This window comes from Rhamphochromis longiceps, linkage group LG10, assembly GCF_057381845.1.
Source record: "Rhamphochromis longiceps isolate RC_006_pf linkage group LG10, R_longiceps_female_GT1.1, whole genome shotgun sequence".
In the NCBI taxonomy this organism is placed as follows: Eukaryota; Metazoa; Chordata; class Actinopteri; order Cichliformes; family Cichlidae; genus Rhamphochromis; species Rhamphochromis longiceps.
Window position 1 is genome coordinate 31,917,168 of NC_140566.1, and position 25,117 is coordinate 31,942,284.

The 25,117-nt window shown below is 41.8% G+C and overlaps 1 protein-coding gene and 1 long non-coding RNA gene across 2 annotated transcripts in view; one reads left to right on the top strand and one right to left on the bottom strand.

Annotated features, from left to right (window-relative positions):
* LOC146661223 (uncharacterized) overlaps positions 1 to 25,117 on the top strand; it is a 513,791-nt gene that overhangs the window by 103,849 nt on the left and 384,825 nt on the right. The window lies entirely within an intron of this gene.
* LOC146661224 (polypeptide N-acetylgalactosaminyltransferase 10-like) overlaps positions 13,210 to 25,117 on the bottom strand; it is a 133,145-nt gene continuing 121,237 nt past the window's right edge. The window contains exons 10-12 of the mRNA XM_085421321.1: positions 24,542 to 24,658; positions 19,578 to 19,727; positions 13,210 to 18,836 (exon numbers count right to left, since the gene is read on the bottom strand). Coding sequence (XP_085277447.1) covers positions 18,672 to 18,836; positions 19,578 to 19,727; positions 24,542 to 24,658 — 432 coding nt within the window. The 3' untranslated portion in view covers positions 13,210 to 18,671. The remainder of the gene's footprint in view (positions 18,837 to 19,577; positions 19,728 to 24,541; positions 24,659 to 25,117) is intronic.

A 25,117-nucleotide genomic window follows, 5' to 3' on the forward strand; every position in this document is an offset into this window, starting at 1 on the left:
AGTGTATCACAGGCTACATAACTTTCTGCACCGACTCCATTGTTCCAGCTCAGACTGTTCATTGTTACCCAAATAACAAGCCGTGGGTGACTAAGGACATCAAAGCTCTCCTCAACAACAAGAAGAGGGCTTTCAGAGGGGGCAACAAAGAGGAGGTGAGGAAGATCCAGGTGTTACTAAAGGACAAGATCAGAGAGGCTAAGGACAATTACAGGAGGAAGCTGGAGTGGAAACTCCAGCAGAACAGCATGAGAGAGGTGTGGAGGGGCATGAAGACCATCACTGGATTCAGGCCAACCAACAGCAGGGGAGGTGAGGGAGGTGAGAATAGAGCCGACGAGTTGAATCTGTTTTTCAATAGATTCGACACCACAGTGTCTGCTCCTACCCCCACAACCTCACCTGCAGTCAGCCTGGAATCCAGAACCACACCACTGTGCCAGCCTCTCTCTTCACATGTTGCCTCCTGTGAGATTCCTGACACCCCTCCCCCACCCATCACCTTCACTCAATACCAGGTTGAGATGCAAATGAGGAGACTTCACTCAGGCAAGTCTGCTGGACCAGACGGAGTGAGTCCCCTTGTCCTCAAGACCTGTGCCCCCCAGCTGTGTGGAGTCTTTCATAAACTGTTTATGCTGAGTCTGAGTCTGCAGAGGGTCCCGGTGATGTGGAAGACATCATGCCTCGTCCCTGTACCAAAGACGCCTCGTCCCAGTGGCCCCCAGGATTACAGGCCCGTGGCACTGACCTCCCACATCATGAAGACCCTGGAAAGGCTCATCCTGGACCAGCTGCGACCCATAGTAAGACCACATCTGGTCTTACTATGGACCATTGAGCAGCAGCATCAATAACAGCCTGGTAGCACACCCGGACAGTGTCTTTATTGCGGCTGGGGATTTTAACCACGCGGACCTGAAATCTGTACTTCACAATTTCCACCGTAATGTGAAGTGTGCTACCAGAGGAGATAGAACGTTGGACCAGGTGTACACCAACATGGCGAATGCGTACAGAGCCCAGGCTTATCCCCACCTGGGTCTGTCAGACCATCTCTCCCTTCTGCTACACCCAATATACACACAAAAGATCAAGAGCACTGGGATTACAACCAAAACCGTGAGAACATGGCCGCAGGATGCTATTCCGATGCTTCAGGACTGTTTCCACTGCACAGACTGGGATGTATTCAAGGTGCAGGACACTGACAATCGTGTCGCATTGGACAGTTACACCTCCACTGTCTTGGACTACATCTGTTTCTGTGTGGACAATGTAACAACTTGGAAACGATTCCGTGTGTTCCCTAATAATCCACCCTGGATGACACACGGAGTTCAACAACTTATTCGAACAAGGAACAACGCTTTCAAATCCGGGGACCAGGAGGCATACAGTGCTGCCAGGGCCAACCTGAGAAGAGGCATCAAGACTGCCAAGCAGCAGCACAGGAGGCGTATCGAGGCCAGGTTTGAGAACAACACAAACCCAAGGCAGGTCTGGGAGGGCATCAGGGCTATCACGGACTACAAAAGAAGAACACCATCACCCTCAGCCGACAGTTCTACTCTGGCTGAGGATCTAAATCTCTTTTATGCCCGTTTTGACAGGGAGAACACCGACCCTGTCCTGTCCCCTCTCCCCTCAACTGACCCTGCTCCGGTCCTGAGCACTCATGAGCTGAGGCGTGTGTTCCGGAGCATTAACACCAGGAAGGCGGCCGGGCCGGATGGAGTGCTGGGCCGGGTGCTAAAAGACTGTGCTGCGGACCTGGCGGACGTCTTCACCTCTATATATAACACCTCGTTGTCCTGTTCACTGGTACCATCCTGTTTCAAAGCAGCAACCATCGTTCCCATCCCAAAACAGTCAAATGTCACATGTCTGAACGATTTCAGACCTGTGGCACTCACCCCCATTCCCGCCAAATGCCTGGAGAGACTGGTCATTAAACACATCAGAGCTGCTTTTCCACCATCCCTGGACTCGCACCAGTTTGCATACAGGGAGAACCGGTCAACCGAGGATGCGATCGCCACAGTGCTGCACACATTACTGAAGCACTTGGAACACAGGAACACCTATGCACGGCTCCTCTTTGTAGACTACAGCTCGGCTTTTAATACCATCCGGCCATACAAACTACGTCCCAAACTCCACCAACTGGGACTTAACTCCTCTCTGTGCAACTGGATTGTGGACTTCCTCACTAACCGTAGACAGAGTGTCAGAGTGGGTAAGAACACCTCTTCCACCCTTGTGGTCAACACCGGTGCCCCTCAGGGGTGTGTTCTGAGCCCTCTGCTATACACTCTCTTCACCCATGACTGTATTTCCTCCTGCGCGTCCAATCTCATTGTTAAGTTTGCAGATGACACTACAGTGCTCGGACTTATATCCAACAACGATGAGACAAACTACAGGACAGAGGTGCAACAACTAGAGTCATGGTGCCACGACAATAACTTGGTCTTAAACACCAAAAAGACCAAGGAGATCATTGTAGATTTCCGGAAGAGGGGCCATAACAACCATCTGCCTCTCTTCATTGGCAGTGAGGCGGTGGAGAGGGTGAGCAGTTTTAAATTCTTGGGGGTAACTGTGACCGAGGACCTGTCCTGGGGCAACCATATCACCTCAGTTGTACGGAAGGCCCAACAGCGCCTCTACTACCTGAGGAGACTGCGGAGCGCACACATTCCCAGATCTCTGATGTTGAACTTCTACAACTGTGCCATCAGCAGCGTTCTGACGTATGGATTTCTAGTGTGGTTCCCCAGCTGCACCAAGGCCGATCAGCAAGCACTCCAGCGGGTGGTGAAGGAAGCTGGCAGAATTATTGGAACAAGTCTGCCAGAGATCAGTAATATCTTCCCCACTCGCTGTCTGAGGAGGGTGCACAGTATCCTGCGGGACCAACATCACCCTGCGCGCCACCTTTTCCATCTGCTGCCCTCAGGGAGAAGGTACAGGTCTATACAGGCCAGAACATCCAGACTGGCCAACAGCCTGTATCCACAGGCTGTGAGGCTCCTGAACTCTCTGCCCCCCTCTCACGGACAATAACCATATCCAACTTCTTAATAGCAATGAACTGGTCTGCATTGGTGCATCATATCTTTATTCTCTTCCCCCTCCTGCCCCCCCCCCCCTCTTTCTTAAATAGATAACTATCATATCTGATATCATATCTCACAGTACAATAATATTGAATGGGTTGCATTGTTGTATTTTGTCATGTTTCTCAGGTCTTTGTCTGAATTTCTACGAACATTATTGCTAAGGATTGTCTTATTGCATTGGAGTCACACTGGGTTAAATATGTACACTTGGGTTTTAAGGGGTATTTATTATTTTCTTCTTTTTTTTGGGTTGTATGGAAGCCCCAAACGCAATTTCATTGTTCTTGACAATGACAATAAATAAATAAATAAATACTAAAAAAAATACTTCAGTTCGCTTATCAGCCTCGTCTCGGAACAGAGGACACCATCATCTACCTGCTCAATCGTGTCTACACCCATCTGGACCAGCCGGCGAGCACTGTGAGGGTCATGTTTTTTGACTTTTCCAGTGCTTTCAACACCATCAGGCCGACCCTCCTGGGTGATAAGTTAGCAGCGATGCAGGTGGATGCTTCTCTGGTGTCCTGGATTGTTGATTACCTGACAGGAAGACCACAATATGTACGTCTCCCACAGTGTGTGTCTGACAAGGTGATTAGCAACACAGGGGCACCACAGGGGACTGTCCTCTCCCCCTTCCTCTTCACCCTCTACACCACAGACTTCAGCCACTGCACAGAGACCTCCATCTTCAGAAGTTTTCTGATGACTCTGCGGTGGTTGGATGCATCAGCAGGGATGATGAGACAGAGTACCGGGCTGTGGTCGACTCCTTTGTCACGTGGTGTGAGCAGAATCATCTGCAGCTCAACGTGGCAAAGACCAAGGAACTGATCGTGGACTTCAGGAAGACCAGGAAACACTTGAACCCTGTTTCAATCCAGGGGGTCAGTGTTGACATTGTGGAGGACTATAAATACCTTGGAGTACACATTGACAATAAACTGGACTGGGCTAAAAACACCACAGCACTTTACAGGAAGGGCCAGAGTCGTCTCTATTTTTTGAGGCGACTGAGGTCCTTCAACATCTGCCAGAAAATGCTGAGGATTTTCTATGAGTCTGTTGTGGCCAGTGCGATCCTCTATGCTGTTGCATGCTGGGGGAGCAGGCTGAGGGTCGCAGATGCCAACAGACTTAATAAACTAATCCGTAAGGCCAGCAATGTTGTGGGGATGGAGCTGGACTCCCTCAAGGTGGTGTCGGAGAGGCGGATGCTGTCCAAGATAAAGACAATGTTGGATAACACCTCCCACCCACTCCATGACATGCTGGTCAGTCACAGGAGCTCGTTCAGTGAGAGACTGAGATTACCGAAAAGCACCACTGAACGACACAGGAAATCATTCCTGCCTGTGGCCATCTCCCTGTACAACGCATCCACTTAACACACTGTTTGCTGCTACAACTACACATGTTTCTTTTCCAACTATTTATTTATAAGTGACTTATGTATGTATGTATATATATGTATATATTGTACTATTCTTAGTTAGCGTATTGTCTGTCTTGTCTTAATGTTGGTTTAAAATGGAGCACTGTAACAAAAAATAATTTCCCCCAGGGATCAATAAAGTATTCTGATTCTGATTCTGATTCTGATATAAAAGACAACTGCAGCAATCCTGGTCTGTGGATTAGCATTAGCATTAGCAAACCCAATCTTTCACATTTTAGTTGTTGGCCTGTTTATTGTTTAGTGTAGCCAGAAGTCATCATGTTTAAACTAGAGGATGGAGAGATATATAAGGTATTTCTAGCTAGCACCGTTAGCTAGGTGCATCATACAGGTAGGTACATAATAAATTCTAGTAGTTTATATTTTACAATTTAAATTACTCTCTGGGTTAAGCACAGACCTCTTGGAAGATCCTTTAGCACATAACAGCAAAGCTCAGATACCAGAACTGAAATGCATTCGAGCGCAGGCCGGGGGAAGCGATGGTAGAAAAACAAATGTGACATCTTGTGTTATTGTTGCTGTGCCCACACGTGTCGCTGTCAGTTTATGTCAGGGCTGAAAAACCGACTGCAGAAATTAGATATGAGTGGTTACTCTGAATTGAGCACGAAAGGCGGCAGTGGAAATGAGGCTGTACACGTCTTCAGCCCAGAAATATTTGCACTGTCTGCTTGTCTTTTATCTGTTTTATATTTTATCCACCTGTGTTCCTGTGCCTCCTAGTCACTGTCCAAACTCCACTTGCTTTCACAGTCTTTCTGCCTTTATTTCTTTCTCTGGTGTCTGGATCCTTTTTATGGTACATATGCTCCATTCTCTTTTTACTTTCTCCTGTTTTTTGCTTTCCTTTTCATTTAGAGTCCTTATGTTGGCCGGATGAATTCATTGGCTCAGTTAAATATAGATTACAGTGTTTTGAATCTGAAACACAGATCATTCCTCCTTCCTGTTTTCTATAGGTTTCTATTCATGCACTGGACTATTTTAGTGGTCTACCCATTTTTTTCTATTTGCTGGAATACATTTCAAAAGGCTTTTTCTTGTCATATCACTTATGATCTGTTACAAATTCTGCAGCAAAGTATTCGAATTCCCTGAACATAAACCTGGAAAAAGTGTGAGTGATTGTGGGGATTATTAAAGTGCATCACTTCACCTTTTTATCTCCCCTTCTCCTCCCCACATCTAATTTTCTCTGCTGTTCATTATTATCTCTCTTCTCATCACCTCAGCTCAGCAATCTGACCATGTGCTCATCGCTCACTTTTCTTTTTTTGCCACTTTAATCTCTTGTCTATTTGTACTTGATTTAATAGCTTCTATCTGACTTTGTACCCTCAAAGATAGGAAAGATTAGGAATGAGTATAGAATTTTAAACGGAACCTCATGGAGTTAAAATAGTCTTTGAATACTGAGTAAACAGCTTGGCATTCACACATTAACACGACAGATATGAGCTGCTGATATTTGTACACAGAATCTGTATTTTCTCTTCAGCGCAAATTGAGGTAAAACATTTGGAGCTCATTCACACATCCACACACACAGATGCTCACACACACAGTGAGCTACCATGCAAGGTTTTGGCCCAACCATCAGGAGCAGCACGGAGCTCAGAAGCTTGGTTAAAATAACTGCTGCTAAGCATCAGTGCTCATGGAAGGGACTACAGGCAACAGATGATCGGCACACAAAGTAGGTGATTTAAACATTATTTTCTGTCTCCAGAGTTGACCAGATTTACGGCGTGTGATGCTACGTATTGTTCGGTTTTTAAAAAAAATGCGAGCTGGCAATGAAAAGCTCCAAACTCACACTCATGAGTGAAAACAAGGTAAGACTTTAGCATGTTGGCAAAAGGAGTCCAACCAATAACTGTATGTTAGTCAACAGCTACTGTAGCTGCTAGCTTTTGTTTTAATATGGGCCGACTGACTCTCTCTATTAAAGAATTACTTAACCCAAACCCCTAGGCTTAACCTTAACCCTCATCCTAAGAGATTCTAAAAGAGAGAGAGAGAGATGAATGATTGTATTTGGGGTCTAACTCCAATGACCCTCCATGGCAGAATGGAATCCAGCAGGGACAGGACCCCCAAGAGTCTGGACGCTGGTGGTGACAAAGATGAAAATTTGAGCCTTGGATGGAGCTCTGAGTGACTTGGGTGAGCGTGCATGAGTCAGTTTCTGGAAGGGAGAATGATTTAAACCACGCAGAGTGGCATGTGTGTATACATGTATGTGTGTGTGTATTTATACATACTATACAGTTATCTTGGTCTCCTGCCCTCCTGCTTTCTTTTTGTCAGACAAATTAACATGACAACTTGAAAAACTTGCTAAAAGTATGATAATAATGCAAGAAAGTCAGTAAAAGCTCGAAGATTAGGCAACTAAATTTGCTCTATTGCCAAAGCTGCTCTTAGAATAAATCTTCATCCTCTTACTTTCCAGGCTCTTCAAATGTCAAAACTCTTCCTACCTGTTTCTCGTTGTGTAATCCTTTCATGCTGGGGAAAAAGGATTAGTCACCTCTCGAGTCATTAACATATGTAGACGTCATGCCCCTTTCCCAGTATTTCACCAGACTCTGCTCGGTGTGCTCATCCAGACTTGGACACAATAATGATCTTGCGCTTCTAAAACTTTTTCTCATCTCTGTTCTTTAAAGCAGCAAAGACGATGATGAATGTTGTTGTCATTTCTCTACATAGCTCAAGTTTTAGTAGAAGACAAATCGATGCAAAATCCGTGCAGCCTAGTCTGGCTCCATGTATCCCTGCAACGGCACACGACCCGCATGAGAATCACCAATGGGCCCCATTCATCAATCAGAACCAGCTGAAAACAACCAAAATCAATTCAGCATCAGTATTTTAGAGTGTGTAATGATTCTAAAAATAAATGTTCTGACCTTTATTTAATCAATGCAGGGAGATAAAACTCACTTTTCTTGTCATTGTCACCTTGGCGCTGCACAGTCCTCAGAGCCCACACTACAGCATCGGGGACCATTTGAGGAAACTATGAGGAATCTCAATGAGGAGGAATCTCAATGCATTCTTGATGTGAAAATGTTCCTTTTACACATGTACGTGTTTTCACAGATCTGGTTAGAAGCATTCAAAGTCAACAAATTGTTGCACCTGAAAACGGTCTTTTTTCCTTTTGGTTCTAGTCTGTGTTTTCATTCTTTATTTCATCGCTATTTGAAGTATGTCTTAGAAAACCTTCCTGAAAGACTTTTGCTACAAAAGTTGACCATGGTTAAATTCTTAAATGATCAAAGACATCATACGCTCATCGGAAGAACCACCTGGAGGCATTGGTTATGTTTTTTTTTTTAACCAAACTGTCTGACGCAACAGTTGTTAAATTCAAAGTATGTCAGTAATGTCTCAATAAAGCCCTCACCCGGTCCAAAAAAATGTTTTTATACCTTATAACTAGGGCTGGGCCATATTATACCGTTCACGGTAATACCGGTATAATGTTAGGCAACGATAGGAAAATGAAATATCGCGATAGAATGGGAGTAAAACGCGCATGCGCAGTGCCTTTGTTTTCATACGCACATGGCCGATTGTTGAGTGAAACAGATGAACCAGAATTGGTTTGTAAAAATGGTGCAACTTCCGTGATGTGGAACTGGTTTGGTGTTTGTCCATCAGATACACAACAAAGCAAATTTTTTTGCAGAACATGCAAGCGGCCGTTGTTATTGTCATATTTGTCGGACTAAGATGCTCTTAAATCTGGGAGTAATCTGGGTCCTAAACTCCGTATGCTTCAGGTCAAACAACACTGCAGCATCACTTAGAGTTAAAAACTGTCCCAATTCTTTCATCTTTAATAAAACGATCAGCATTGCTGCTTTACCAGGTGTAACTATAAAGTTTAACTTCCAGGCATCCATGAAAACAAAAGTTATTACATTTAACGGAGTTAGAAGTTAGCAGGAAGCTAGCGGAAGTTAGCTCGCTAGTTTCGCTAGTTACCTAAGCATGATATTGCATGTTCTGACTGAGAGATTTCTGAAAAAAAAAATCAAACGTACAGCTCTGCTATCACTTCCAACATAAATGAAGACAGGAAACTAAACAGCAGTGACGTTTGTAGGGTTACTGAAGTTGGGCTAGCTGGTATATAATGATGTGCTACGTGATCGCTAGCGACACAGCTATGTTAGCATAACATAAACAGTGAAGCTGGAGGACGAACACTAACACTTTTCCACTTATAAAAGTTAACGTGAAGGTTCTTCATGGTTAGAGACAAATGCAATCGCATGGCAGGATGCTGTAAACGGACCAAACTTCAGTCAGGAGAACAACTGAGACAATCCATCCACAATACGAGGTTAGTCATTAATATACTGCAGCAACATGGGAATAGAGCAGCTGCCAGAGAATTCAACATTAATGAATCAATGGTACAGAAGTGGAGGAAGCAAGAAGAATGAGTTTAATAAAGTTTGATTTATCTGACTGCTTTGTTTCACTTAATGTGCCTTATAATCCCGTGCACCTTATGGTCCGAAAAATGCGTACTGCACACTGCAGTTTAATGTTGCAAAGCACCTCTTTTTAACTTCAGTGGATATTATACATGGTTATGCTCAGGATATGTCAGCCCATTTCTACTGGAAATGCCTTTTGGTTAAACTTTCAGCAAGGAATTTGCATTTGCACTGTTACATTTTTATAAAGCTTTAATGTACATAAAAACCAGCTTCTTGTTTAAGTGAAAATAAATGGAAGGTTGTCTTTTTGCGCTAGTAATGTTGTGGAGTTGTATTTTGTCTCGCATCAATTATATCGTCGGTTATATCGTTATCGCAAATTTTCAAATATATATCGTGATAAATATTTTTGGCCATATCGCCCTGCTCTACTTATAACACTTAGTTTTAGATAAAGACTATTTGATGTAAAATCAAAGGATAAAGTTTCATTTAAAACAGAGAAAAGCAAAACACCCGTGTTCATGTTTGCCAGGATCATACATCGCCTTCATTCATCCACGAGTCTGGCCGCACATAAAAATGTAACTTGCCGTTACAGCTCCATCACCTCGAGTTTGGTGTCAGAGAAAGACATTTTGTTGTACTTGCACACCTCTTTTTGATTCAGTGACTTTCTGAAATCTCTAGCAATCTCTCCTTACCAGCAAAGGTAAGAAGTTGTGATTGAAAAGAGAAACTTTGTGCTATTTATGTTTGATTCCCTTTCTAAGTAATCTTTGAAAAGAGAAACTTCCTCCTGGCAGACGCATGCATGGGTCTCACTATATACTCATGCATCTGTCTACTGTATTTAACTGGGCTTAAGCAGAAGATGTGGACAACTTAACCAAAATAGTAGCTTACTGAGGTGTGGCTGCTGCTGTGCACAAGCAACATCTTGGAACCACAAGTGAGAGTTGATCTAGCGGTCCCAGAGGTTTATCCATGGGACGTGGCTGACCCCCTACCACCAAGCCCAAACTCCCCGTGCATTGCAGCACTTATATAAGCAGACATCTACCAGCGACAGCTACTGACATGATGTATTCTTCTACAAATTTATAGCTTATTTTTCATTGAAGATGTTTCTAATAATGTTCAGAATCGAGACATGAGGGAAGGGTTAAGCTGGTGTCACCAAAGCAACACCAAAGACTTGTAGAGCACAGAGAAATGGACACATTTCACAGTATGCTGTTGTTGTTTTTACTGTAGTCTATAGGCCGAACTAAGAAAATATAAGGAAAGAAGCTGCTTTAAGCAAATGTCTGAGAACTGAGAAGAAAAGCAAAAACGGAGAGCTGGAGAGTACTAAAAAGCTTTGCTCTGATGTTCAACATCCAAAACAGCACCTGCATAACAGCTAGCATCAGTTACTCTCTACTCTTAGGAACACACACAGATGTTAGTGGTTTGGAGTTAAGCAGAACTACATTGTGGCGAAGTGTTAAGTCTGCACTATTGTTCTTCATTTGCTTTTTGTTTGAGTTGTGGAGAAGGAGAGCACAGGCAAGAACCCTATCCCACATTTAAGTTCCTTCTGCCTCCCGACCGTGAATTTGCACCTCTGTTTTCTCCCCACAGACGCTCCCACTAACAGTGAATCAATCGATGACGGGCGCCGCTTCAGCCCAAGCTCTGTATCGTTTTGAATTTCATGGACCAGCTAAGTGTGTCTGTCTGTGGAGCTTGTTAGTTTGCTTTGAAGTGAGGTCTGACCGGAGATGTATTATCTCTCAGGCTGGAGTTGTATTATCCTTCACTGACCCAAGACCGAGATAATAAGACTGAGGGGCAAAGGGCTGATAGCTGAGAGAGAGAAGAAGGGCGACGCCATGGGAAACAAACACAATGTTATTTAGTCCCTTGTTCTTCCTTTTTATTATATTTGTTCATGCGGTGGCGTGTGTACGTTTTGCTTTTGTTTTTTTCGTTTCTTCCCATCTCTTATATTATTTTATGTGAGGCGATGATGCCTTCTTCACATTTTGCTGCAGGGAAAAATGTGTTATGATAGGCATGACCAAAGACTTTGTCAACATGTTTTTTTCCCCCCATTTTCCTACAGGAATAACAGATTTATTGGCAGATGTGTAGATGTGCGTGGGTGTGTCTCTTTTTCAACAGCTGTGTAACTTTCCCATTAGCAAGGACGCCCCATGTTCATATGCATAAAACTATGCTTTGAGAACTATGAAACCTGGGTGTAATTGATGCTGCAGGTTATACGCCTGTGATACAGAACAAAATGCTGTGGATGAAGAGGGATGCTACACATACATAATGCAGTTTGTACAGATATTACAGAATTTGCATTACCAAAGGTTCAAATTTACTTACAAAGTTTTAATGCAATTTCTTAAATGGCTGTCCATTTGTATTCCCAGGGCATCAAATGAAGTACATTATATATTTGATATGACATTTAGTTTATTTTGCGAACCCATACTTGGCTAAGCCTTAAGACCACATGGCATCACTGTCATTACAACTCAGTATGTATTTGGACTATGTTGTCATCTGCATTTAGATGAATTAATGAGATAACCCAGCACTGCTTCACAGCAATGCCAGATGCAATATGATGTGGCCACCCTTGCATTGCTGTATTTAAAGGTAGTTGCAATTTAAGCCTTCATGTGTGAGACAGCCTTCCTCCTCCATCCGAAACTTTTCTTGTCAGCGTGGGATGGAACAAAATGACGTGAGACAAGAAATTGCAAAACAAAAGGCAACCATATTCCCCACACCCCCATATAATTGTGCAGTTCAATGTGACAAACCCTCTGTACTCTTTGAAGATGCGTGGAATCAAAACCGTGACACTCTGTCATTGAAACGTCTTCCCATTTTGTTGTGTAATCTGAAGGAGCTGTTGGCCCAGAGAGCAAGCAGCACAGAGAGAGGGTATTAGTGAATTATGGGAGACAATTGGATTGTGTTTTTCTTTTTATAATGGTGCTGAGCCCAATAAAGAAACTTAATGGATATCTTTAGAGGAACACTGTGCTAATGTAATAGCCTGATCTGTCCCAGTTACAGCTCCCGAGTCTCAGGGAATGTTGATTATTTGCTAATTAACTGGAAATAAATATGAATATGAAAACAATTAGTATGCAGATAACATCAGTCTGGTTTGCACACCCTGAATACATTGCATCATCACTGAAACTTTTTTTTTCTCTTTTTTTACTCTCAGAAACCTAAAACCAGTCCTTTGATCAGCATGTTGCTGCTCGAGTGTTGTGACTGTGCAATTACATGAAAGCTCCCATAACACGGACACTAAGTGTTCTTACCAAACCAGAACGTTCTCAGTCCTTCTCAGCCAACATGAAAAGTTTTGAGTTACGACACATCCCAGGAGACTCTGGGAGAAATGGGCCAACTTGCAAAAGCAATATCACTCCAGCCACGGATAAATCACTGAAACCTGAAAGCTATCAGAGTTAGCGGGTTGCTGGGGGAAATGATTATGGGATTAACGCATGTGGAAAGTGTGTTTTTGCACCATCAGTCAGAGAAACTATTAAAGCCATACAGAACCTACAACAAGAAGTGACAAGGGGAGGAAATTAGAAAGCTGTGAGCACCAGACGTTTACGCTGAAGTTATTTAGGGAAGACGATCGCAACTAGAATGAGCAGCCTTTTCGCCCACCTGGTGCTCTGTCATCTCTGACGCTGATTGGTCACTGCCTCACACAGACTGAGAATGTCTTCGTCTCATCTGAGGGCAAAACTGAGAAAGCTATATGGATTGGATGTTAGGAAAGGGGGGGGGGGGGGGTAAAAAAGATGCATGCTACAGCAAGGGGGAGTCAGGACGATGCTGGGGGGAGACATCGTCACCCCAACCCAAGAGATTGGACCAAGCCCCAAGTGCCCTGGGTGGAGGATCGCAGTGACACTCCCGGCTTAAAGAGGTGGTTAGAGGCGAGAGGCTTCTAGTATAAGTCCCCCCCCATTATAAAACTATATAAAAAGACTTGATTTGATGATAACTTCATTTGTGTGTGATAACTGATTTGATGATAACTATTTTATTCAACTATGGAGAATTTTTTTTTTAAAAAATTAAGTCCCAGAAGCACAGACAGACGTTCATCCAAATATAGAAACCTTTTTATTTTACAATTTTCAGAAAAAAATATCATACAATTCCAGTTTAATTGTACAGTTTGTTAAATACCTAAATACACCTTTACAGTTGCAATGTCAGTAGAAAAAAAATATTGGATATTTTTGAGATACAAAATGTACACTTCCCTACACATCAAAGCTCACACACCTACACAACATTGTGTGATGGGCCACGTTGGCCACTGACATTAAAAACATTTGCTCCTGTAAATTACGATTATTCTGCCCAACAGACTTTCGACTGAACATGTGAAGGTGGGAAAAAAAAAAAAACGTAAAAATGCATTTGGATCTTAACGTTATAAAACGTTTCAGCACATTTACGATTGCTCTATCCCAGCAGCTGTGGAAAAGTATTACATTTGAAGTGTTTGTGTACTTGAACTGTGGTTTATACCATTATATGGGTGCCAGCTAGGGACAGGAATTGAGGATCGGGTCTTGTAGGGAACAGTTCCCAGTAGTTCAATTCCTTTCCTTTGATATGTTTCTTAGTGATGGTGTCGACTCTTAAAACCGGTGCCAATGAGAACCGATCTATGTTAAGTGCTAGTGAAATCGATTTGCTAAATTCGTATCCCTAGTGTCTGCAAGGAAGTTTTTCTTTACTTAAATACTTTACCACAGTGGATAAAAGCTGAAATAAAGCAGTGCCTGAAAGTCTTCGACCCAAGTTATCCTTTGATGTAATAAAACAAACTTTACATGTGCAATGGAAAGGTACATATTACTCTGATTGAAAAAAAACCCAAACTTTTAAAAGCTTATTCAATTAAACATAATTGAAGGGATACAGTTGGCAACATCCTGTGAAATTTCCCCAGAGACACAGATCCATTTAAGTTCATTTTTAATTTAATGCACTTTGTACAAAACACAGTAAAGATGAAGAGCATGAACGCAATTTTGCCATCATCTCGTTTCCTCCCCCATCCTTTCCTGCAGAACAGCTGATTATCATTGCTATCATCCTATCTGCAGAATGCAGTTCCCATCATTTTGTGACGACTCACTAAACTGTCAAAAAAAAATTCACAAAAGGTGCTCCTCGTCTTCCTGCCCTCGAGGCAAACATGCCAAGCTTGGGATTATTCTTTCAACAACAGGGACAGAGAGCTGAGTTTAGACTGTAGTGAGATAGCTTAATTTGTTATACTGATAATGTTATTTTAACCTCAGATTTATTAGTGATAGCACCAACATCTCAATCATGGTGGATCCAGGCCTGTGTGACTGGGGCTTTACCAAACATTTTCCTGAAGGGAAAAAAAAAGAAGTCATGTTAATGACGATTCTGGTTGTGAGACCCAAAAGACTCAACTCTAAATACCAGCAATGACCTCTGCTTCTTTTCTGCGCAGCTGAGGCAAGGGGAACATGAAGATTACTCTGCAGGGAAGATTAGGACATCTAAATAAGTCTTTTGCTGTAATTTTGTATTTTATATTTTGTTACTTAAAAATAGGACTTTGGCTATTCTATAAAGCATTTTAGCACGTTCCAGGTCAAATTATATCATGATTTACTGTCAATAAACTGTCAGATACCTGTTTAAACACTGGCCTTCCAGTTGACTAATCATGGCGTTCTATTTGACAGCTAAGTTCTACATTTTCTCTAAAATCAGCTCGTCCTACTGCATTTGATCCTGCTGCCCCTGATGTTTTATTGGAATAAGGGATTTTCTGGCCCTACTACAGCTCTTCATGCCTAAAACATCTTTGAAAAAGCACAAGCTAACACATCAGCTACCTAAAACACTTTTCTTACTAATTCTATACAACACAGCCAAAAGTCTGTAATGATGATAATCTTCTTCTTTTTATCCAAGATTTATGTGACAGTTGGGCTTGGCAGACTCAAGGAAAAACAGATGCAATAAACTGTTCTGCAGGATAAATGTGAGAGAAGAAAAACAAGATGAAATATTAAAGAATAGTACACTTTCTCAGAGAGAACTATAAAGTAACTTTTAGTACTTCGACAGTCTCATTTGAACCAAAAATGTTGCCTTATGTACCCACCTTCTATAAAACTTCCACAAAGAGTGTTCGTATTGACAATTCTTTAGAAAAAACAAACAAACAAACAATCCCAGCAACAGCCCAGCCCATTATCAATTCTAGTATGATGTCAAAGAAAAGAAATTCAAAGAAATCATATCTGGATATACAGTGGATAACAAATTGTTCCTGTTGGATCATCTGCTGGTAATCTTACTCGGTGGTCTGAAACAATAATTCTAAGTCATCTTTTAACAATTTGACAGTGTACAGTGTACAACAAAAAGGTTTACATTTAGTACGCTCCTGCTGCTAATAAATAACAGTTACATGCTGGTAAATGAACCATTTACTGTAACTCAAGAAGGGTTTTTTGAAAAGTAGATCAGGTTTTAACAACTTAACAGTCGAACAGGTTAGAAAACACTTGTGATAGTTATTTATCTTCACCTCTCAATAATCTCATTGCAAATCTACCAGCTCTGCTATCTAAATATGGGTTCTTGGTTAGCATTTGTGTGAACAATTTATGTGATAAGACAGAATTGGAAACAACAAATCATTGTTTGCACTGATTGTGATAAAATCCGTTTTGCATTTGTGTTGGAAAAGGTTTTAATCTGCATACAACAAGGAGCTCAATATATATTTTTCCCCAACATTTTCTAATATCTGACTTAAATACTGAAATATTGTGATATATAGTGAATATTACCATTTCTTTTGGTCTACTACTGCATGTTAATATCTTCCAGAGCCCAATACCTGGATCTGATGATTAAAATGGCACACACTGAACATTGTTCTGCTTCACAAAATGGGATTAGAGAATGTGCGCAGGCGACAGACCAGAACATCCCAAAACATAGTGTCAAACAGGGATTCAAGCAAAATCACCATCAGCTAAACCACAGGATCAAAGAAAGGATGAAAGCACATTTGATTAAAAACAGAATGAAGAAAAGGATTTATAAAGGCGGATGGCGACACTGGTAAACAAAGACAGCAATTTCCTCTCTCATTATAATATTCTGGATTGAACAAGTGGGAAAACAACACAGCATCATATCATGATTTCAATACAACAAAAGGTCTTCTTAGGGTTGTGGTTTACTTTTGACAGCAGGAGCAAATATGCTGGGAAAACAACAAAAAACAGTCTTTTTAGCTCTATTCACAGCCAGCAGTTACACGTGTGTTCACAAAGCCAGTGGTGCGTTCAAGGTCCTGCACCAGAAGTCAATTCATGATCAGTTCAAAGACTTGAGGAGTCTTTTACAGCATAAAAAAAATCCAAGCAAAGTCACTTCCTGAATTGAGGAATTGTTCCCTATTTTCATCTGGACATTTCAGGCCACACACATTTTCTGCAAATACACACAGCAACATCTAGTCCTCTTCTAACAAGGCACTAAGATTTCATTCAAGTTTATCATTCCATAAGTGCTTAATGCATTTTAAACCCCCCTCTCACACTCACACACACACACACGTTAGTCTCAATCCCAGCGCTACCTTGGCGAGGCTATCCTGGATAATTTCCCCTTTTGGTCTCTACTCCCGCTCACACTGTACTCTAAAGTGATGTGTCAGCATGGCGGCCGGCCAATCAGGCAGCCCTGCTGAGAATCAGCTGGCCTGTCAGTCACACGGCCAGCCATCCGGGCGCGCAGGGGTCTATTTGTGGTGCTGCCTGCTGCTCCGCACCTTGACGAGACCCCTTGCTTGGCCGTCTGTGACCGGGTTGCTTTAGTGACTGAGTGGAAAGCGGCAAATAGCGCACAGAAAGCAAAGGAGAAACTCAAAGAGGTGTGACAGCTACTCCCACTCCCACTGTCACCACAATAATGACAAAGAAGCTCTCGTGGTGCAGTCAGACAGAAGTTTGGCTTGGGAAAACTTACAGTGCATATTATAATTATTATTATTATAATAATTGCATATTGTTTTCTCCATTTGCTTTTGGTACAGCCCCAACAAAGTACACACTGTTGAATGTAGCAGGCAAATGAGCCCCAAACTTTAAACATCTTGCTGTGTGCGTAGTGCCAAAAAAGCACACTTGCTTGTATACTGCAAATCCTATGAGATGTAGTATGAATAATGAGTCGTCATCGTAGTGATGCGAAGTAGCACGGCTATTTAGCTAACAAACCGCAGTAACCACGCAACCTTAAAACTAAATTCTGAACAAATACCTCCTGATTTAGTGGTCACTGCTTTGAGGAGCTTTTCTCAAAGCATTCTCAAATAAATGGACCCACTCCAGGGTGAGATCTCACAGGAAGCACTTGTTGGAGCCTTGTTGCAGTGCGATGACCTTACCTTGGATCTTCTGTTTGCCATTGTCGCTTTTATCTCTGCGTAGGCCTCAGACAGCCTGCATTCTTATTGGCTATTTTAAGAGATGCAGGACCTCTATGAAGAAAGCAAAATCTAGTCTGACTGCACCAATACCCAGCAGGAGTCAGCCTGCACATACCCTGGCATCGGATAGCGCTCGCCTCTGAGGAATATAAGAAGAACGTGGCACAGTGACAAATCTGTGAAGGACTAATCAATAAATACAGACAGGAAAGCAGAGAATAAGGAACAAATAAGTGAGGCACGTGCAAAAGGTCTTATCTCCTTGGACCGTCTTTGTCAACTTTCACCCACTACATTCAATGCAGCTCTGCCCGCAAACCAGGAGTTACACACATGAGGGGAAGGATGAGGGAGGGAACAGAAGGTTGTAAAGGAGAATCACTTCACCAGGTGATTTTCAGAGTGGTTCTGCCTGGCTTCACCCAGGTGTCAGTACGACTTTGGCTCAGCAAGAGCCCCTCCCCCCCTTCATCTACCCCCAGGGAGGTTGTCAGAGCTGGAGAGACATAAGGATATTTGAGAGGGAGAATGAAAAAGGTGGGCAAAGGTGCAGTCATGCAGGCAGATAGAGACGGACATGCAGGCAGTGGCAGACCGGGAGAGAAACGAGGGAGGAGAGATTGGAGGATAAAAGGTAGATGGACAGAAAGAGAGGGAGAGAGAACTGCAAACAACAAACCCCCAGAGAGGAAACAGTACAGGGGAAGAGAGGGAGATTTGAAACAGGCAAAAGAAATAAAGAGGAATGGCAGACGATAAAAAAATTAAATAAAAATCAGGAAGTGAGACAGACCTACTGCCACAGCAGCACCCCGACAGAACACACCCATCTCTCACAGAGTAACTTTTACACAAATCCCATCAATCAAACTCAAACCCAATCTTCCCTCACACTAATGCGTTTAACTAACCCCCTCTGCGTGCCGTCCTGCCTCACTCCCAGCACCCCAAAGAGAAACAGCTGTCACCTCATTGCGAGGTAAATGGGAAATACCCCAGTTCGCAATAGCAGCAGCAGCAGCTCCACTTCTGCGTGAGTCCTTCCTCGTGGATGCTGCAGGACTTCACTTGGCGCCCTGATTGAAGTGCTCCAGCACGGTGGCGTTGGTTTTCTCAAATAGCCACTGCTGAGTGGGCGAGGACGGGTCACACGTGTTCATGAAGACACGCCGCTCGTTCAGGCTGCTGTCGATACAGCTGTTGCTGACGGGGTGATACAGACTCTTATCCTGGAGGGAGAAACAAGGGAGATGACGGGCTGCGTCAAAGAGAAACTCTTTGGAAGCTCATTTGAAACATGGACAGTGTTTGAAACAATGACTCCCTGACAGCTATTGCTCTAAATGCTCAACATTTTCATGTCTCGTCTGTTTTATGTCAGCGAGAGGGGATATCTCGACTGTTCAAACCTTCTGTTTGTGAGGGACGGCCAATGAGAATAATCTTGGGTTAAGGGTGGAGGACAGGAACTATAATGGCTTGTTTGTGGTGGAGGATAAAGACTGCACTAAAACTCAGCTCATGTTAAACAGTAACTCATGCAAAGATATTCTAATAGAATCAAATAATGAATATACAGAGCTGGGAATGGGTATAACAGGTCCACTTTAAACCAATGTTTGCAAGTAACGCTTTCAACTTGTGTTGTTTACTGCTGCCAGCATGTTTCTTTGTGGCTACATTAAATCCCACAATGGTTACAAAAATAGAAACGTGGCCCTTTGTAATAGCCGAGCATAAAAGCACAACAACATAATGAGCCCCGTAGATTCGGTTAAAAAGTGCAAAGCTTTGGGAACTGATTAAGCATTCTTGAAGTCATTCATTCTGAAGCAATTACATTTGCAATTTTGCTGTTTTGTACTGTAAGAGGAAAACAAAAAGGCTCAGAGAAAGAGCTCACCACACAAACATTACACATAACCACGCCGAAGGCTCCGACTCTGATCTCCGCTTCATCTCTGTCATACCTTTCTGTAGCGCCACAGCTGGTTGCCTTTCATGCCGTGGCAGTCGTACAGGGTGACGGGGCTGTTGTGGGAAATGGCATCGAAGCAAACTTTTTTCGTGTGCATGGGGTCGCCCACCCGAATGTCCTCTCTCCAGCCAAACGTAAACACCTGCAGGAGATATAACGTAATGATTTTTTCCTTTTTTGAAGTGCGATGATCTTTACGCGACATGAAAAATTCTCAGCACAGGGTGAAGGGACTTGCAGGGGACTTGAAATGAATCGTTTGTTTTGTAGGTCAGAACTTTTGAAAAGAGCGATACAGGGTTAAAATATCAATGTGGGAGAAATCGTTTTTATAACCTACTGTAAGAAACTTTCACTTTCCTATTAAGCTGCTTTTGCTCCTTTGTGCTGTTTTGCTTCTGTAGAGTTCAGAATTGAATTTTATAAAAATCTAAAAGTTTATCATAGTTGTGGCCTTTGATTATTGATGGGAACTTCTGACCTGTTTTATACAGGAGGAGACTTGAACACCTCGGTTTCTGGAGTTTTCTGTATGAAACCTGTGTTCTCCTCTCTCCTGGTTACTCTGGCTTCCTCCCAAAACCCAACAACATGCATGTTAGGTTAATTTGTGATTCTCTGATTGGCTGTAGGTGTGAAGTGCTATGGGTGAAATTGGCTTGCAGTGCAAAGTGCTCTGAATGGTCAGTAAGAGAAGAAAAGTGCGATACAAATGCCAGTCTGTGTCCATTCAGTGTGAATCAGACTTTCAGGGAGCAATCTAAAAATAGCAGCCGTACTGGAAGCAGTGCAGCACTGACAGGAGAGTTCACTACACTTTAGTCACCATTTTTCCCCCATATCCAGTGAGGGTAACACATCTGACTGATGACCGAAAGGTAGCTGGTTCAATTCCAGCCGGAGACACAAATGTCAGGAAACGCATCTGGTGTAAGACTGCCAAATCCAACACGTGGAGTTACCTGCTGTGGTGCCCGTTTGTGAAAAGGGAGCAGCTTTTAAATAGGCAGATTTTTTCAACTCGCACTGCATTTTGTATATATCTATCTATCTATATATCTATATATATATCTATATATATATATATATATATATATATATATATATATATATATTTACTAACCAAATGAAAGAGTTATGTACACAGCAGATATTTTTTTAACCGTTTACTGAAAATGTTTATCCTTTGTCCTCATGTCAACCAGCCCATAAACATGTCTGCATGCAGAAAAATGTCCTAATATAATACACTACACTGGGTGCATTTTAGTGCATGTGGTCTGAAAGAAGACCACAGTTTTGTAAAAGAAGAGTCAGGTTCAGTCTATGACCACAATATAATCAAATCGCTACAAAACCCTCCTCTCTGGACTGCTGGTGTCATAGAAGGTGCTTAAGCAAGGTATCATGTTTTTGACAGATGAGCAATAGTGTACCTTTTGTTATTATGATTCCCCGTCATTCTTCACAGACGCAGACATATTACTAGATTTTGACAGACTGTTTCCATCTTTCTCTGCAAAGGTTATTTTAATGTGTGCAGCCTTTTCCTTTGTCTTTACTATAGTCACGTATATGTACAAAGGAAACACAGACCCAACTGTGGGCTTTGTAACTCTCTAAGCAGTCAATCAAATCTTTTATTCAGAGCACACGTGAAAACAGGAAACAGAGGACGAGCTGCAGAAGTCTGAAGAGGAGAAACAGGTGGCGGGGAAAGGAGGCTTAAAGAAAATTTAGTTCAGAACAATGAAGAAAAGGGGAAACCCCAACTAAACCTGTTCATTATTTTAAATTAAACACTATTTGAAGACAAGCTATTATTATTTTTAAGGAGAAGCCTTATTTTACTTGAAATGAGAACAACACTTTACTACTTTATTATTAGAGTAGCCTTTAGGTCATTGGGAAAATTAGTAATAATTTTTAAAATACTGCTGAATTTTACTGTGTTTTATTTGATAGCCGACACTCATTTCTGTTCATTCTGTACACAAATGAGTGTCGCAGTAATTTCACGAACAGATACATCCTGAAGTTTGCTGACGACACAGTGATCGTCAGTCTTCTAGTGGGGGACGAGTCAGGCCATGGACAGGTTGTAGATGATTTTGTAAATTGGTGTGATGAGTCCTTCTTTTCACTTAATGTGTCTAAAACTAAACTAAAGGAGGGGAAAAAACTATGATTATTGATTTTAGGAAGTCCTCTGATAGCTCATCACATATTATCATTAAAGCTGGGATAGTTGAGAGTTATAAATATCTAGGTGTGGTACTTGACCATAAACTGTGTTTTCAATCTCATGCTGATGCCACTACTAAAAAAGTTCAACAAAGACTTTTCTTTTTAAGGAAAACGAGATCTTTTAATGTCTCATCTGAGATGTTGTCTTTGTTTTATAGAAGTTTTATTGAATCTGTGATGTTCTTTTGTATCGCTGCCTGGTTTGGCAACCTGACGGTGAAGAATAAGAATCGGTTGGGACTTCTGGTAAAAACTGCTTTATTTTTGATTCAATAATTTTGTATTTATCTTATATCTATGAATACAGAGTATATCCATAATTACATACAGTTTTTATTCATGGTTCTAAACCTAAAAAACAAAGACCAACGTGTGCTGTATCAATTGTTCTTTTTCTTGACCCTTAGTTTGTTTTCTGTGACAGTGATGGATTAACGCAGCTTCTTATGATCCTTATCCATTTGTCTACATGTCGATGAGTTCATCAGAATGATTGATATCATAATCTGCTGATATCAAAGCTGCCTTAGCCGTGAAATCAACGATTATGATAAATCTTGATATGTACAATGAATTGAAACGTCTCAGCTAACAACTCATATTAGATTTTTGCATTTAGTTTCATTAAAACCAGCAAATGACTCATTTTGATTTGGTAAATGTAGAAGTATTTCTGGATTCCAGACATATCCAGACCAAAAAAAAAAAAAAAAAAGTCTAATTCGCTCTTACTTAAAACCAAACATACAAAATGAAACTTTTAATCTCCATCTGTGTCCAGGTGACTGTCGCCCCTCTGGCTCCCAAACACTGTCTGAATGATTTGCTCCACTCCTCCTGTACAGGATCGAAAAGCCCCGACAAGGACAGCTGCCAGAGAGGCCACCTGTGAGCTGCAGCGAATGCATTTCGTGCTGGCTCTGAATACAGATTGAGACTGTGACACAAATTAAACTACAATGCATCTTCAGATTAAAGCAATTAAACTGTCAGAGCTCTGAGGCGCAGTATTTTGGCTGTGGAAACAAAAGGGGACATTCAATCCATTAAGTTTGTATTATGAGCTGTGCTTTAAGATCTACGCTGTGACGTGTGAGTGCAGAGTCCTTTTAGAACAATGCAGAGATAATGAAGAAGCTTTTCCATCTATGCGGGCACTATTTTTTTTGACATTTATGTCTCGTTAGCTGACAAAATCCAATTACTTAAGCGATTTCATAAATGTGCCCTTAGGAAAAACCTAAAATCGCTCAACTTTGTAGTTGAAAGGCACATTTGTGGACCACCAGACTACGCTTTCCTTTAGATTTCTTTTTAAATCTACATTGTGGAGTATAGGTGATCGCTATAATGCTTATTACATCCTGGACAGCCTGATGACACAGCAAGAAAATAGCCGTTATAATAAATCACTCCTACCTGTACACCTGCCACCTTCAGCAATGTAAGGACTGGCCCACACTATCGAAGCTAACAGAAAACTCCCAATGCAGGGAATGCTGGGAAATCTGACCACAGTATAATGAATCTTCTGAGTAAGTACGGGGCGGAGAGTGAAACACATCACTGACAAAATGACAAAATTAAAGAGCAACTTCTTTTAATAAAGCGTGCCAGGATCCTGATGAAATCAAGGGTGCAATTACATCAACTATTAAAATTATATGGGGAAAATTAAACCATTAAAAACTTCTAAAATAACGACTTTTGGCCCGGGTATCAAAAGAAGATCAAAGTATGGTTTCTGCATGCCTAATGTTGAATTAATGTATGAAAAAGGAGGCAGTTAAAAGTTTCAAAAACAGGCTTTAAAAATAAAAAGGGAACTGTGTGTGCAAGGGTTTCAAATATTTAAGGGCAGGTCCACAAGAAAAAAAGTAAAATAAAGTAGAACGCAAGTCTTTGATGAAAACAAAACAAAACAAAAAAACCTGAACAAAAACACGAAAGAAAAAAAAACATTATGATGGATGAACCAAAACTCCCATGGAAATAGAAAAAGATAAGATAAGATAACCTTTATTAGTCCCACACGTGGGAAATTTGAAAAATATAAAGAAAAACAACAAAAAACAAAAAGGCCGTTTCTGTTGCAAAATCCTTGGAATCATAACATCCTCTGGGACTCACGGATTGGCAAAACCTGCAGTTTCTCCACCGGCCACTTGGGCTTGTCTTTAAAAAGTCAAACCATGTTGACGCCTATAAATCTGTACGCAAAGGCCACATTTTTTGAGCTTTGTACTGCAAGTTCAGCTTGGTCAGTAGAAAGATCTGACAACATGGCAGACACACTCCAGGTTACCAACGCGAGCAGCACAGGCAGCGATGATGCTGTGCCGAGTTTGCCTAATACAGTTACGCTGCAGCTTACGCTTCCCCTCAGGATATGTCTGGATTCTATTTTGAGATTTTAATTTAATGAAGATGCACATTTTGTTATGATCTGGACAATGTCAGCGCATTAATTCTCTGGATTTGCAGGTTTTCTTTATTGACGCCTACAGTGATTGTATCAATGGGACCGTGTTAGGCGTGCTCACTGTGAGCACACAGGTTGACTTCTTTCTCACCACTCTCCCTGTATACAGAAGAACTTGGGTTAAATGAGTAATAATTAGACGTTAAAGGTGAACTAATAACATGACCTTAATCAGGCTCCATTCAAGCTACACTGATTAATAACTGACTTCAGTGACTTTTTCGTACCTGTCCATGTCTCCAGCTCACATCGCCTTGTCCCTTCACACAACTCTCCAGGCGGATAGGACTCCCCGACACAAAATGTTTACTCTCCATACACATGCTGCTACCCACGTTACGGATCTTCACCAAAAAACACACATAAGAGCAGAGTCACATAAGCATGAAAGACGGCAGAAAGACGGTATTCAGGCAATAAGAGTTGTACATCTTCAACAGAGATCAGAGGTTTTCTTAACTACCAAAATCACAAAGAATATAATGCAAAAAAAAAATCATCAGGGAGCTTCAAGTAGTATTACACCATTAGTTTGGGTTATTTCAGGAGGCAAGAACACTGCAATTAAGCTCTAATTAAATTCATGCACTGAGTGTAACCGGTCCACAGCTCCAGACAGCAGTCTGGTATGACAGACAGATAGGAATATTAGAGCCAAATGGAGAGAATTTCTGACAGCTTCTTGAGTTATTTTAGAGGAAACCGCTGGTAATTACTCTTATCTTTTGGCCTGCCATACCAAAGGAGAAAAGGAAGAATTTGCTTAAGACACCAGTAACAAGACCAACTATCTTTAGACTGAA